The sequence below is a fragment of the Dipodomys spectabilis genome, unplaced genomic scaffold (genome assembly GCF_019054845.1).
Source record: "Dipodomys spectabilis isolate Male_0828 unplaced genomic scaffold, ASM1905484v1 ptg000001l, whole genome shotgun sequence".
Taxonomy (NCBI): Eukaryota; Metazoa; Chordata; class Mammalia; order Rodentia; family Heteromyidae; genus Dipodomys; species Dipodomys spectabilis.
Window position 1 is genome coordinate 30,261,234 of NW_024870678.1, and position 16,554 is coordinate 30,277,787.

At 34.6% G+C, this 16,554-nt stretch overlaps 1 protein-coding gene across 5 annotated transcripts in view; it reads left to right on the top strand.

Annotated features, from left to right (window-relative positions):
* Positions 1-16,554, top strand: part of Stxbp5 (syntaxin binding protein 5) — a 104,306-nt gene that overhangs the window by 35,741 nt on the left and 52,011 nt on the right. For all 5 annotated transcript variants that reach the window (XM_042686654.1, XM_042688033.1, XM_042688703.1 and 2 more), the window contains exons 7-9: positions 1,349-1,432; positions 7,507-7,630; positions 15,077-15,155. In XM_042686654.1, coding sequence (XP_042542588.1) covers positions 1,349-1,432; positions 7,507-7,630; positions 15,077-15,155 — 287 coding nt within the window. The remainder of the gene's footprint in view (positions 1-1,348; positions 1,433-7,506; positions 7,631-15,076; positions 15,156-16,554) is intronic.

Consider the following 16,554-nt stretch of genomic DNA (forward strand, 5'->3'; position numbering starts at 1 on the left):
TCTCATTGAAACATTTTTGAAATATTAGGATGTTAAATATATTTTCTAGTCATCAATTTCTTATAGAAAAGTATTTCCAAAGATCTCTGACATTTTTCACTGTAACTTTGGTGAGTGGTTTGACACTTTTCTTATATGTGCAGCATTTACTTAGGGAAAAAGTATGAATATGATACAAGGTAAGAGAACATGTCCTTCAAAGCTAACCTCATGTGTGCCTATCCCTACATGAAGCAAATGTCCTAGCTGAGAAAGATTGGACATTAGTAGAAAATGGCTTAAAATAGTAATAATTACCATTTAGTGAATTTATGCATCAAGCCCTGTGCTAATGTAGTAATTCAAGTCTCTTTTTAAGATTTTTATTACATGTAGTTTTACACAGAGAACAATTGGTTTCCCCTAACTCCTTGTTCAGTAGTTTTCAATAGGTTCTCTATGCCATCTTCATACATATACACAATGTTTTTGATATTATTTACCTTCCAACATTCTCTTCTTTCTTCCTTTTGTTTCCATAAACACTCCCACAGTTATATTCATTGTGTGTGTGTGTGTGTGTGTGTGTGTGTGTGTCTGTGTTTATTCCACAACTAAATGAAAACATTGAGATAATTAGTTTGGCATATCTTGCTCAACATGATATTCAGTTTCATCTGCTTTACTGTAAATGACATAATTTCATTTTTCTTTACAGTTTAATACTCCATGTTATATAGGTATTTTCCTTGTCTGTTTAAATTTTTCAACAGATTTTTAATTAGAACTCCCAATTTTACCAATGACAAATTAGATATTCTATCTTTCACATGTTGGATATGTACTATGCACACTGACTTCTTTCATTTTACCATTGTGATACTTTTTCTCTAATACAAATTGATTATTGATACTGTAGACAGCTGTATCCATATACAGTACCCACTGATGCTGCTTTTTTTTTTAAAAAAAAAAAAAACCCTCAAGTGCTGAGGATTAAATTTAGGACCTTCTGCATGTTACGCAGGGGTTCTACCACTGAATTCTTTAGCTCTTGCTTTTTTGAGACAGGGTCTCACTGCGTAGCCTTGGCTGGTGTCCAAGTCGAGGTTTTCTTGCCTTAGGCTCCCAATATTTAGGCCTTCAAAATAGTACTATTTTAGTTTTTAAATATCAATTATATTTTGAGTCCCTGAATATCAAAGGCATGTAAGTATGCAATGAAATGCTACCATTTGTCATCTATAAAATTAGTTATAATTTTATGCTTAAAGCATAGGAATAAGAATTAGAGTTATTGTTATCAAGTACACATTTTGTATAATAGTTATATTATTCCTAGGTAATGTGCACTTTTCTTTTATTACAGCTTTTGATTGGCTTTGAATCTGGAACAGTAGTCTTATGGGACCTCAAGTCAAAGAAAGCAGACTACAGATATACATATGATGAGGTAAGAGCTAATAAAAGATCTTGTCATTTCTCTAATTCAAAGTACATTCTCTTTTTCTTTCTTTTTTTTTGGGGGGGGGTGGGGAGGGGGTCTGGTCGTGGAGCCTGAACTCTGGGCCTGGGCACTGTCCCTCAGCTCTTCAGCTCAAGGCTAGCTAGTGCTCTACCACTGGAGCCACAGTGCCACTTCCGGCTTTTTTCTTTGTGTTTATGTGGTGCTGAGGAATCGAACCCAGGGCCTCATGCATGCAAGGCAAGCGCTCTACCACTGAGCCACGTTCCCAGCCCTCAAAGTACATTCTCTAAGAACTTAATTTTCAATTTCAGTTTAGGTTTAGTTGAGTTTAGGGTTGCTTTTAACTTAGTTACATAGGTTTTGTAATTGCACTAAAATATTTTCAGTGTTTTTGCTCCCATTAATATAGTCATAGTCCTCTCTGATCCCTCACATTTGTTCATCTAATTTCCTTATAAGTGTTAGGTTTCCAGACTCTGTTTTTCCTGAGAGATTCTGTGCATTTGAAAACAGATAACAGATTCGTAAATATATTTTCTCTTTTATAGAACTGAGAGTATTCTGTAGATATTTATAGTTGCTTACTTTAAGAGCTAAATAAAATCTCTGATCAGTAAATCTTAATCTGAAGCCTTTTCCTTACTCTTTGCTTCCCTGCCTTGCCTTACTCCTTTTTGGTTACATATTTATTGAAGACAGGGTCTCTTAGATGCTGAATATTTCTGTCTCTAGTATCTTTCTTCCTCAAATTGTCTATAAATTGGATAGTTCACCAAGGCTCAATGAGATAAAGGTTTATTTTTCATTTATAAGAATATGATTTCAAGATGCAACTTATACTCTTCTGACAAAAGGAACCTTTTTTCAGCCGTTACTGACACTGGCAGCCAGTGGTGCTCAAGACCTGATCTTTTAAGCATAGTAGTTGCAAAATATATTTTATCACTCCTTGTCTGTATCTGGGACACTTTAGTGAAGGGAAACTTCCTATTATATGCTTTGTGTTTGTACTTTGGCTATTCAGTAATGCAGTTCAAAAACAAAAGCAGGACAAATGCTTGATTCTTTCTTTCAGTACAGTAATCTGAAAATTTGAAATTGAAAAAGCTCTGAAATTTGAAACTTTGGTAACTATTCTAAAGGTTTGGAATTATTTTTTATTTTGGGATTAAGAATGTTCCGTGGGAAAAACCTATACAGGTATTCCAGAATCTGAAAATCAGATACAGGATACTCAAGTGCATTCACTTCAGATTATTCACTAGTAGTTTCTGAGGTAAACAATTTATTCTTAATTTTAGTTTTACTGGGTACTCAGTGATTTAACCACACTTGATATACATTAGTCCACTAAAGTTACTTCCTTACTTTAATAGTCTAATCTCCCATTGGTGAACCTCCTCTAAGTCAACTCCTGAGTCATTCAAAGGACAGCTTTGAATAGCTTTCTTGTTAAGTGATATAATATAAGATACCTACTAATTGTGTATATTCTCAATCAAACTTAGAATAAGATAGTTTGTCATGGAACTATGGCTTCTTTCAATGTTAAATGGAATCTAGAAACGATAATTTTAGACAGTAGTAAGGTTTTTAGTTTCCAGTTGTAACAGAAATTGTTGCTAGGAAGCATATAAATTGTTTTACCTATTCGTTTAAGATAAAATATGCTTCCACATTGAAAGAATTTGGTAACTCAAATAGAAGATGCATTAATTACAGCAATATAAGCATAGTAATCCTGATCATAAAGAGTTTTCCTTTACCACTAATCAAGATAATTTAATTAAATTTTGTTTATTTATTTATTTTTGGAGACTTAAAAAAATGTATGTAGTTCTCCTTCCTCAGCTAGAATTATGGATATTTACCACATGGCCACCCTTCAAGTTGAAGTTCAAATGATAATAATGTGGGACTATATAAAACCTTTCTGGTTTTTTTGAGTCTCTGTAAGAGGTTATTATTCAAGTAATAAAACGTATGATAAGAGCTTGTAATATATAGAATTAAAATATGGACAGTTGCCTAAAAGGCAAAAGAGAATACTGTTATAAGATTATCATACTGGTGTGAAGCACTATAATAATATGTGAAGGCAAAATATATTAAGATGAAGACTGCAGTGCAAGTCCTAAAGTAACAATAGCAGCAATTCCAAAAGATGAAGCAAAAGGGGAAAGATTTTTTTTTTAAATACCCAAAGCAAAGCAGCAGAAGAAAAAGCCATCATCAATAGATTGGAGAAGTAGGGACCAAAACAGAACAATTTAAATGTCATTATATCAACCATCATATTTGTAAATTACATATCCCCAGTAGATACTATCTGTCTATAAGAAATCCACTTTTAAAAATAAAGCTATGGTAGAAAAGATAGAAAAATTAATATTAGCACTAATCAAAAATAGCTGAAAGGGTTATATCAGTAGTATGTATCAAAGTTGTTACTCAACAGCAGTAAAACTATACATGGAAGTCTCATGGGACAGTTCATACTCAGTGCCCTGAGTTAATCTCAGCAACTTTAAAAGTATTTAAATAGGTTCTTTTACTGTGTTAGAATTAAATTAGATATCAATTAGTAAAGAAGAGATAGAAAAATTTTGAAGTACTCCAAAAAGTGAAATACATACTTCTAAAGGTCAAAGAAGAAACACAGAGAACATAGAAACTACTTTGAACTAGAAAAATATTACATTTAGGTATGTGGGTTTCCACTAATGGGTCCACTACAGCATTGAATGCTTATATTAGAAAACAAGAAAAATTGCAAATCAGTGGCTCCAGCATATGCCACAAAAAACTAGAAGATAGAGGAAATTAAATTCAGAATAAGCTGTTGAACTGAAATAAAGAGCAAAGCTTACCAAATAGATAACAGTAAAGAAAATTAAGAAAATAAGTTGGATTTTGTGATGATCATTAAAATTGATAAACCTACAGTCAAAGTGATAAGAAAAGCAAGGACATAAATTAGTGATGCCAGCCATGAAAAAGAAGTTATCACTGTTTGCTATAGAAATAGAGAGGAACTAATGAGGAAATGCTGTGATGGGTCATGTAAGCTGATGCCGTCATAACTGTCTTGGCTTGTGCAAGCACACTGTAGTCACTGAAGTCAGTGAAGAAACTGGATGATGATGGACTTCCTGAAATGCATTAGTGCATGTCTGTAGGTAACACCTAATGCCAGTAAATTCAGCATTTTAAAAGAAATAAATGAATCATAAGTTGTCAAATTCCTGGAAAGTATAAAAGCTTATGCTAAAAGAAATATTTTGAAGCCAGGTGCCGGTGGCTCACGCCTGTAATCCTAGCTACTCAGGAGGCTGAGATCTGAGGATCAAGGTTCAAAGTCACCCCAGGCAGGAAAGTCCATGAAACGCTTATCTCCAATAAACCACCAGAAAACCCGAAGTGGCGCTGTAGCTCAATTGGTAGAGCGCTAGCCTTGAGCTGAAGAGGGACAGTGCTCAGGACTAGAGTGTGTACTTTTGATTTTAAGTTGTTTCCACCTTTGTCACCAATTTTTTCACTAATGTTAGAAATTTTCACTAATGTCAGACTCTTAACCTATTAACTCCCTAATAAATTCTTTCATAATCACAACATTTGTCAGCATTGCATCTTTTAAGGAAATTTTAGGATTATGTATATACTATTTCTGTGAGGATTATGCCAGTAGCTCTACCATTGTCTCTCCCCTCCTTTAAATTTTTTTCTGTATTCTGAACTCATCATGTTCTTCCAAAACTTACTTTCTCTCACAGTATTTCTTTTGTTTTCTATCCATTCTACCTTTTTATTTCTCTTTTCTATATGTTTTCTTTCATTCATTTCATTCATCTGTATTGATGAATTACAGATTCATTCATTGACCTGTGTTTGCTGGTTAATTTTGAACTAGGGTCTTACAAACTTTTCTGCCCAAGCTGGCTTTAAACTATAATCCTGCCACATTCAGCATTCTGAGTAGCTAGCATTTCAGGTATGACTGACTGTCATCTAACAGTTTTCAATTTTTTTTGTCCAAAGTTTTCAAATTTTTTAAATCAAATAACATCAATTGCCTGAATATTTTGTATCCTGTATTTAGAAAAACATTCCAACCAACATAAAATTTCTGAAACCAAATTTGGTTTCTGTTTTATATTTCATATCTTTTCCTTTAAATTTTTGAGTTTTGCTTTTAACTCACCTTGCCTATGATTAGTGACACATTTTATTAGTGGGTTTTATGATTCTCACTTTGGTCATGTAAGTTTTGACTTCCTTCTCTCAAGACTAAAGAAATCATTAGTTTGTTTGTAGCTTATCTCTTTTCATATTTTGTGGAAACAAGCTCACCTATAAGGGATACTAAAGGATTATTTGTTATTAGGTTGTGTTTTTAGTGTCATATGTACATTGCTAGTCAGTTTATTATTTTTAAGATGCTGTTTACAGTTTCATCAGTTATCCTTTGAAAGCATTATATTAAATACTGGAATTCTGAGGTCCACCTAATTTGCTGTGCCCATCATCATTTGAAAGTTTTTGTCTGCTTCATATCAAATGTTTTATAACATTTAGCTTAAATGTATAAATATACAACCCAAATAACTAGACATTGAGTGGGCTGATAGAAAATGTTAACTTTGTGTATAGAACTTTATAGAAATTTTTTTTTTCCTTTTACGGTATTGGAGTTTAAACTTAGACCTTCACATTTACTCGGCTGCTGCTCTCCCAGTTGAGCCACACCTCCAGCCCCTCTAGAGTACTCTTGAGACTTTAGTTGCATAGTTTGTGTGCTGTGTTCTGCAGCTGTTGTAGTTCAATAGCACAGCCTCTTTTCAAGTCAGGTAACTTAACAATGAAAAGCATCAATGTGGCTTAAAAAGTAGTAATTCAAAAGCATAGTGCTTTTTTTTCCCCTTTATTATTTTCTATTTTTATTCTTTTTTGCTTGGGCTTGAACTAAGGGCCTGGGCACTGTCCCTAAACTTATTTTTTCTCAGGGCTAGTGCCTACTACTTGAGCCAGCTTTTTCTGAGTGGTTTGTTGGAGATAAGAGTCTTACAGACTTTCTGCCTGGGCTGGCTTTGAGCCATGATCCTCCAGATCTCAGCTTCCTGAATAGTCTGGATTATAAGCATCAGCCACCAATGCCTGGCTTTTTTTTTTTTCTTTTACAGTACTGAGAATTGCTTTAACAGTACTGAGGCTTGCTTTATTGACTGGCACTTTTACTACTTGAGCCATGCCTCTAGTCCTGCTTTTTGCTGGTCAACTTAGAAATGGAGTTTGGTGGACTCTTCTGCCCCAGCTGTCCACTGACAGCCATCTTCCCCATGACAGCCTCCTTAGTATCTAGGATTACAGTGGAGCCACTAGTACCCAATAGGAATAATGATGTATAAAAATGAAATTTGAAAAACAGAAAGTATTAGAGAAAAAATAAAAGGATAATACATGTTAATCATATTTTTATTTTTTTTATTTGTATTTGTATTTTGTCAGTTGTGGGGGCTGAACCTTGGGCCCGGGCACTGTTCTTCAGCCCAAGGCTAGTGCCCTACCAGTTGAGCCACAGCTCCACTTCCAGCTTTTCTAATCTCTCTCAATCTCTCTCTCTCTCTCTCTCTCTTTCTAAATCATATTTTTAAAAAGTATTTTTCAGATTGTTTTTCTTCAGTTAGCTCAGAAGTGTAACAATTTTCTGTTTTTCTTATCTGTCAATGCATCTAATTTTTTTGTTCCCAATGGGATATTGGCTATAATAGCCTGGTGGTTTATATTTAAGTATGATTTACTATGCAAAAATTTGTAAGAATGCATTTTGTTTTCCTGAACTTGTCAATGCTATGTATCATTGTTCTGTCCTTGTATTGGCTTAAGGGGACAGATAGTTAAAAAAAAGATTTAAAATAGTGTCATTATGGAATAAAATCTCCTTTACATGGTAAAATGTAAAGTTAATGCTGACTTTAGCTTAGGAAATACCACATTTAACAATTAATATTTAAACAATTATTGAGTAGTTTAGTGATGGAATCTTTCTCCTTCTTCTGTAGGCTATTCACTCTGTGGCTTGGCACCATGAAGGAAAGCAGTTTATTTGTAGTCATTCAGATGGCACTTTGACCATATGGAATGTGAGGTCACCTACCAAGCCTGTGCAGACAATCACTCCACATGGTAAGAATCTTCCATTGCAAATGTATCTAAATTGTGGACTAGAGACTGTTCTGTTTAGGTTTGCATTTAGATTTGCCTCTGTGGTTTTAATGAATAAATAAGTAACATAAGGAATGTAACTGGGCACTAGTAATTGGTGCCTACAATCCTAGCTGCTCAGGGGACTGAGAGCTGAGGATCACAGTTTGAAGCCAAGTCAAGCAGGAAAGTCCATGAGATTCATATCTCCAACTAATCATCAATAAGCCAGAAGTGAAGCCAGGTGCCAGTGGCTCATGCCTATAATCCTAGCTACTCAGGAGGCTGATATCAGAGGATCTCGGTTCAAAGGCAGCCCAGGCACAAAAGTCCATGAGACTCTTACCTTCATTTAACCACCAGAAAACCGGAAGTGGCTCTGTGGTTCAAATGGTAGAGGGCTCTCCTTGAACTGAAGAGCTGAGGGACAGCGCCAAGGCCCAGAGTTCAAGCCCCAGGACCGAAAAAAATTATTTACCAATATAAAGCTTTTTTTAAAATCTTACATCCCTTTATACTTACTAAGCAAACATCTCCTTTACTCCTCAACAATACTATAACAGTTGCTGGCCACTGGTGGCTCATACCTCTAATCCTAACCACTGGGGCTTGAACTCAGCCTGGGCTCTGTCCCTCAGCTCTTCAGCTCAAGGAGAGTGCTCTACCACTTGAGCCACAGCACCACTTCCGGTTTTCTGGTGGTTTATTGGAAATGAGTCTCATGGACTTTTCTACCAGGGCTGGCTTTGAACCACGATCCTCAGATCTCAGCTTCCTGAGTAGCTAGGATTACAGGCGTGAGCCACCGGCACCTGGCTATCATGTTTTTTGAATGTGCAAATTTAGTTGAATTCCCCTTTGTTCATTGACTCTCTCAAGTCATTTATTATGATTGTCTATGGATTCTGTATTTTTGTGGTAAATAGATGGTAAGTTCTGCTTTTGTCTTTTGGCCATTTCTTTTCCTATGACAGATAAGTGTTTGTTATTTAGGAGGGAATAATTGTGGTAGGCGTTAGATTAAGGGTCACTGAAAAAAATGAAAAGTTTGCCTAACTGCAAGCCAATTTAAAATAAGATGAAGCATGAAGAATTATGTTTGTGTGCTTCTAAGATTTACCTGAAGCATAAAAATAAAAGGATGCCTATGAAAAGACTTACTGGATACACATACTTAAATAAGGCTTTTACTTAAGGGTAGAAGAAAGAAAATTCAGGACAGTATTCTAAAACATACCACATGCAAACTCCCCTTGGGTGGGATTGTGTTGTCTTCAGCTGCCACCACCAGTCTCTGGTTTCTGAGGAGCTCCAGTAGAAACTCTGAGTGACACACATTAAGTGACTAATTCAGTCTATCCAGTCAGTGTGTGGAAGTTTACCCAGGGGAGTTTGACTTTCAACATACATTATAAACCTACTGGCTAAGAGTCAAATCCCAGCTATACAGGCATGCTAATCCCCAGCTATAAATTAAATCTCTCTCCAACCTCACTAAGCAAAGTACACTCTTTTTCACTTCAGACTAGCATTATTAACATCAGCAATCTGGTGTTGCAGTTTTCATTTTATTTTTGTATAAAAATCACTGTCCAGTGAGAATATAATGTGAACCACATGTGTAATTTTAAGTCGACTCTGAGCCATAGTAAGGACAGTAAAATGAATCTGATACATTAATTTTAATAGTAAAATTTATTTAACCCCAGATGTGCAAAAATATTTCATCCTGTAGTCAAACATATAAACTTGAAATATTTCACATTTTTTATTCTTTAAAATTCAGTATGTATTTTTCTGTTGCATTTCCAGACACACTTTGAGTACTCAATAATCACATGCAACTCGTGGTTGCTGTATTGGATAATTGCTCTATTTTGAGAACATAAATGCAGTGTACCAGCTATATTAGTTAGAAAATTCATCCTCGATTGTAAATGGCAAAATTAAAAGCGCAAGAGAGTTTTATTAATAATCTTCATTTTTCAAATGAATCTTTCATCATTCCACAGACATTCATTGAGCACCTCATGACACTTCTGGACCAGAGATTAAATGCTGGAAATACATTGTCCTTGAAGAGCTCAGAGCTCAGATTTACTGAAAATGATCTATTAACTGAAAATATTACAGTGATAAAGGCAAGCATATTATGATATTGAAGTAGAGAAGTAGTAGCTGTGGATTCAGGTGAAGCATATAGGAATACTTCATAAATTCAGGACATCAGAGTTAAGTCTTAAAGGAGCATGGTGCTGGATTTTGGTGAAAAGCTACAAAAAGGCTCAAAGATGTAGTTAAAACAAGTATTCAAATGTGTTTTCTTTCATGCGATTGTTTCTAACATATTTATAAGATGATTTCTTTGTTGCTTTGTATGTCCCTCCTCCATGGTATAATCCCTGCTTTCATTGTATTTGATATTGGTATAATTTGTGGAGGGGAAGGGCAAAAACAAATTGTTTAAATAGGGATACAGGTGGACCCATTGCAACAATGAGATGTATAAGTCGTTATGTTGAAAAACGAACTTTACAACTTTGGCGAGGTGGGGGATGGGGGGAGATGGGAAGGGAAACAAAGGAGGAGGCAACCATGCTTGATAAGAAATGTACTCATTACCTTGCCCATGTAATTGTAACCCCTCTGTACAAAAAAAATTTTTTTTAAGGGTGTTTAAGGGAAACTACTAGTAGTGAATAATAGAATTTAAATTTCTTTTGGGCAAGTAACAAGAAATGAAAGCAGAGCCATGTACCAGAGGCAAAGATTATTTATCAGAGTATGCTAAAAAATAGTGATAGAGTGCTTGCCCTGCGTGCAAGAGGTCCTGGGTTCGATTCCTCAGCACCAGTCAGAAATAACCAGAAGTGGCCCTGTGGCTAAGTGGTACAGCACTACCCTTGAGCTGAAGAGCTAAGGGACAGCGTCCAGGCCGAGTTCAGGCCCCACAATTGACAAAAACAAAACAACAACAACAACAACAAAAAACAACAGTGTGAACTTCGTCCAGGTACCCATGGATCACATTTGTAATCCTAGCTACTCAAGGAGGCTGAGATCTGAGGATCACTGTTTGAAGCAAGCCCAGGCAGGAAGTCCTTGAGACTCTTATCTCCAATAAACTACTCTATCCCCCGAAAAAAGCCAGAAGTAGTACTCTGATTCAAGTGGTAGAGGGCTAGCCTTGAGCAAAAGAAGTATGGTCCTGACTTCAAACACTAGGACTAGTTCATGTATGTGCATATGCGTTAACACACACACACACACACAATGTGCACTTTATGTTGGACATCTAGTAAATGAGTTGGCTGTGAAAAACATAAAAATTATATTTCAAAAAGGCAAATAGTGGTGTATCAGATGACCTTAGGCAAAGCATATGGCAATTTCAATTATGACTGGAAATAGGAAAAGAGAATATGCTTGAATGAAATTCTGGAATTTGTGTTAGCAGGATTTTGTGCAGTTCAGTATACCTGAATACTGAAAAGCAATAGGAAAACAGTAATGGTAAGCATCATTAAGAAAGCAGATGTGGCATAGAGGCTTATGTGATTTATTAAGCCAAGTTTTATCATTAGTAAGATGTTCTCAGTGATTTGTCATGGCAATTTAAAGGGACTTGTTCTTGTAGTAGCAAAGTATGAAGAAGTAAGATGACATCTAGTGGTGAAATCTGCTGCTTCTCTAAATGTTCCTTAGGTGTGCTGTATAAAATCATCACTAATAGCTTTATTAGTTAGTTCTAGTTAGAAAATAATTAGTGTAACATTACAGATGAATAAACGTATCAAGCAGTAATCAATAACATTTGAAACACTGAAGTTGGAAAAGAATATCAGAATATGCACATCAAAAGAACTTACTGGTTCTAAGTACAATTAATAAAGAATCATCACTGTAAAAACATCAAGAGGCTGGGGAGGTGACGCAGTGGTAGCATGCTTACCTTGCATGCATGAGGCCCTGGGTTCGATTCCTCAGCACCGCATAACCAGAAAAAGCCAGAAGTGTGGTGTTGTGGCTCAAGTGGTAAAGCTGAAGAGCTGAGGGACCAGTGCCCAGGCCCAGAGTTCAGGCCCCATGACTGACCAAAAAAATAAAAATAAAAAAATCACTAATTTTTATTTATACAGATAAGGAGAATAGTCTATTTAAAATACTTGCAGGGAGAAAAAAAGGAAAACTAACTTAAAGGGTATCAACAGTTTATTGTAGTTTATTGTAAGCCAGGAATGCTACAACGCGATGCAAACACTGTGAAAAGACTATTGAACAAGAGGCAAGCTGTGTACCAGTGGCTCGCATGTGTAATTCTTGGTACTCAGGATGCCGAGAACTGAGGAGTGAGGTTCAAAATCAGCCTTGGTAAGAAAATCTGTGAGTTATCGCAATTAACCACCCAAAAGCTCTAACAGAGCTATGGTTCAAGTGGTAGAGCACTAGCTTTGAGCAAAAGAAGCTCAGGGACAGCACCCAAGCTGAGTTCAAGCCATTTCTTCTGAAGGGCTGTTGAATAAGATAAGAGGGTTTTTATACTTTACCTGTTTTTATGCAAGATCTATTTATATATACCATCCTGTGACTTCTTTTAGAAATTGTTCCAGCCTCTGAAAGATTGTATTGAATACTGAAATAAGTTAAAGGACTGAATACTTATATATCTGAATAATTGATATCTGAATATCTGAATAATTGATTTACCTTATAAAAGAATTCATATAACAAAATAATTTTGAAGATAAATATAAAGCTGGGATCTGTAATGCTGAATTATACCACATTAGCACTTCCATTTGAGTTGTGCATGGAAGAGGAAGGAAAATTCTTTACTAAAAGTTCTATTGTCTCTTAGATGGAAAAAGATTGAAATTCATTGTTTCTTGAAAAACAGGAGTCAACGTTTCAGATTTAAGCTTCCCTTTCGTGTATCTTTCTTTTTTTTCTGATTTCTCCCTTCCGGGTCAACCATGCAGTCCTCCTCTGTGGCCCCTTCCTGTGCCTTTGTTTCTAATTCTTTGATCTGGTTCTACCTTCCCTACTTCTTGGTTCTTAAAAATTGGGCTACCAAAGGTTCAAGATTCCACTTTACCATCATTTCTTATAAGAAGGAGAAGCAATAATCTTATATAGACATTAATTTATTTGTAAAAATTCACATTATAAAGGTCACATTTCATATCAATAGAGAAACAATGATGGTTCCATAAATAGTGCTGGTAACTAGATAATGGTGTAAGAACTCAAACTATGTTCTTCAATGTGTTCCTTTTATTGTCCACAGTTATACTGCAGACTTTAAAGTCCTACTCAAGTGATAGCTAGTTTATTAATTAGAGCAGAGATACATTCTAGTTTATTAATTAGAGCAGAGATAAATTCTCTGTGCAAAATATTAATCAGAAATTAATTAAATATAACAAAACCATAAAACAAATATGAGCAACTGAAAAGGATGGCATGTGATTTGAGTGGGAAAAATCTTATAAGCTTAAAACTAAAGACACGTATTATCTAAAAAGGCTTGTTTTTTACATACATACATACATACACACACATACACACACAAATATATCATCACATGTAAGTTACATCATAATACAGTCTCTTCTCCTGGGACTTTACCATATTAGAGACCTACCAGTATAAGTTAGGGCAGAACTTATAGATGTTCTTTCAAAATGTATAGATTTCTAAAATTAGTATGTATTAATATACACATGTAAACATGAGATTTTTTTTATGATCATTGTTTTATAAAATTAGAGAATTTTTTTTCATCCTACTCTTCTGGATCCACTATATTTTAAGAAAGCCCCTTCAGGTCCCCTGGTGTAGCTCTAGTTCTGTTGTTTTAATGATTTAATAGTTGGTGATTTGTTTCAATACTTACCTTTTTCAAATTGCTGGTATTCACTTTGTCTCTGGCTTTTTTAATCATTGAAAATTATGCTATAGTACTGTCCTTGTATATATATTCCCTAAGAATAAATCCTTTCCTTTCTATGGAGTAAATATATAGGAGTACAGGTGCTTTGTTGTAGAAAGTTGTCTCCTTCATAATCAGCAGTCGAGCCATCTAAGTCTGGGCTTTTCTTTGTGGGTAGTGTTTTTGTTTAGTTTTGTCTCCTTATATTTCTTTCAGATTGTTTGTTTCTTCTTGAATTGGTTCAGTAATAATGTTTTTCTATTAATTTGTTCTTTTCTTCTAAGGTGTCCCTTTGGTTGACACACAGTTGTTCATAGATTCTTTTGTAATTTTGTTTCTGGTTCTGCAGTTTTGAGTCTTAGTTCTTTGTTTCCTGAGCAATTGACATAAATAAAGATTTTCCACTTATATTATTCCATTTCAAAGGGTCTTCTGATTTTCTCTTGATACTGTCTTTTAACCACTGGCTATTTAATAATGTGTAATTTTCACTTTTTTTTTTTAGTATCTCCCATTTTTTCCACTCTGCATTTCTAACTTCATTCTAATTTGATTGGCACATTTGTTTTTATATATATTCTTTAAAATTTATTGAGATATATTTTATGGTCTAACATATAGTCTACTCAAAATGTTTTATCTATACTAAAATAGAATAGATTGTCTATTACGTCTAAAGTTGTTGAAACTTGGGTTTCCTTGTGGATCTTCTGTTCATTTTCCTACATTATTGAAAGTGAATTCTTAGTTTCTAACAAGTGCTGTTGAACTGTCTATTTTCTCCTTATTTTTCATCAGCTTTTGCTTTATATGTTTTGATGCTTTGATATTAGGTACATATATGTTCTGAATTGTCACGTTTTCCTGATGTACTGACCCTTCGCAAATCGATCTTCTAGACGCTGATGGAATTTCAAATTGGCACAACCTTTCTGGAATACAGTTTTTCCCAGATAATTTTTTCTCTGCCTTATCTCACAGAAACAGCCATTAATTTATTCACTCATTAATTATTAGATGCCACTCTATATACTAAGAGTGTTTACCATGACAATTACAACAGAACACATACATGTGTGTGAAAAACTTTGCTTCCCTAGAAAGCAAACCCAAACAATAAACAATAACTGAGATATAAAGGATATTAGAATGTAATATGTGCTGTGAAGAAGAAATAAATCCATGAGAGAGGACAGGTGTATGTTGGGGATTCTCAAAGTATCTCCAAATTTTGTGACTTGCCAGGATAAATACATATAACAGTATTAAGAGTAATAAATCTCTAAAGCAAGCTATTCTTTTATTTTAGTTTCCTATAGTTTCTATTATGAACCTTTAGAAATGTATCACTTAAATCATTAAAAATCTAAGTGAGTTTCTGATACATAAAGGTTGGTATATTTTACTTAATTTGATTTCACTTTATGTGCACAATTGATATAAGAATGTAAAGTGACTTAGTATTTTAGAATTTAATGCAAGAAAATGTATTTTAGGAAAGCAGTTAAAGGATGGGAAGAAGCCAGAGCCATGCAAACCTATCCTCAAGGTGGAATTCAAGACAACTAGATCTGGGTAAGATTTTCTTTCATTGCCAATATTGTTGTTTGTAATTACTCAAATGGCATTTTACTATTAGTTTTGAAGACCTACTTTAAAATGGCCTGCTCTAGTCTTGAGTTTTATCACATTTTTATTTTAAACAAAATAACAAAAACAGGTAAATTTAGGATGAAATACTTTTTTCCTGGTTTTAGTAGTCTTGGAAAGTTATAATTATTATTCTTGTCAAACTTCATATATTTTGTTAAATTTTAGAAACAATAATTTTTATTTCCTGGTGAAAAACAGTATAAGCAGTGAAGGGAAGAAGATTTATAACTTCATTTACCTATATATGTTACTTCTGAAAGCTTTATTCTTTAGCAAGTAAACCCCATAAGAATACTTGGTGGTCACTAAAGTAAATGCAGTTTAATGTAACCAGAGGTTGTCAGTCATTTGAAGACACTGTAAGTATATGAATTAGGTATGAGAATGAGATAGTTTTTACAATGTAAATAAAATATCTTGTGTGTACCCAATGTTATATTTAAGTATAAAATATATAAAATGTAACTTTTTAAATTCTTCTTTAAAAGTTCTACATCTCTTTAAACTTCAAAGAAACTTTATTTTTTAGTTTCTGTTATTAATTACCTAGTCAAAATCTGTGTGAACTTATGTAGTATAGGGAAGTGGCTCTCAAATTGTGATCACTAGAAGAATGTTTTTAATTCATCCCTCAGTGTTTAAAATATCATTTTTTCCCCTGGTCCTTAAATTAGGATCAGTTTTGTTTAGCTGCTATTTTTGGTAATCCTGTTTTTATATGACAGCTCCAAAAGCCTAGTAAAAAAAATTCATTAATAATTTTCAGTTTACTTTTCATTCTAACCAATTGTTTTAGTCAGTGTTCTGACAATTTCCTAAAATCCCTGAAGAAATAAAAAAAAAAATACAAAAAAGAAAAATCCCTTCTTTGTAAAGAAGAAAGGTTTCTCTTTCCTCACAGTGTTGAGATTTTAGCCCATAGTCAGTTGGCCTATGTTTCACAGCCAGTGTCCCCAACATGTGTGTGTATACCTATCATACATGTATACATCTATACATAGGCATGTATACATGCATGTGCATACAGTTATCTATGCCCTCACCATATATCTTGATTGAGAGTGCATGGCAGAGGAAGCTGCTCATTTCGTAAGGAAATGAAGAGGGAAGAGAAGGTGTTGTGGTCCCAACGTCTCCTGTCCCTGACTGCACTGCTTCCCAGTAGGCCCTAGCTCTTGAAGGTTCCATCACTTCCTTTATGGTACTGTAGGCTGGGTACTGAGCCTTCAACACATGGGACTCAGGGACACTTACACAAATGATAGAATCATGAATGTACATGCCCCTATTGAACTTGACATATAATCAGCAAAATAAGCTT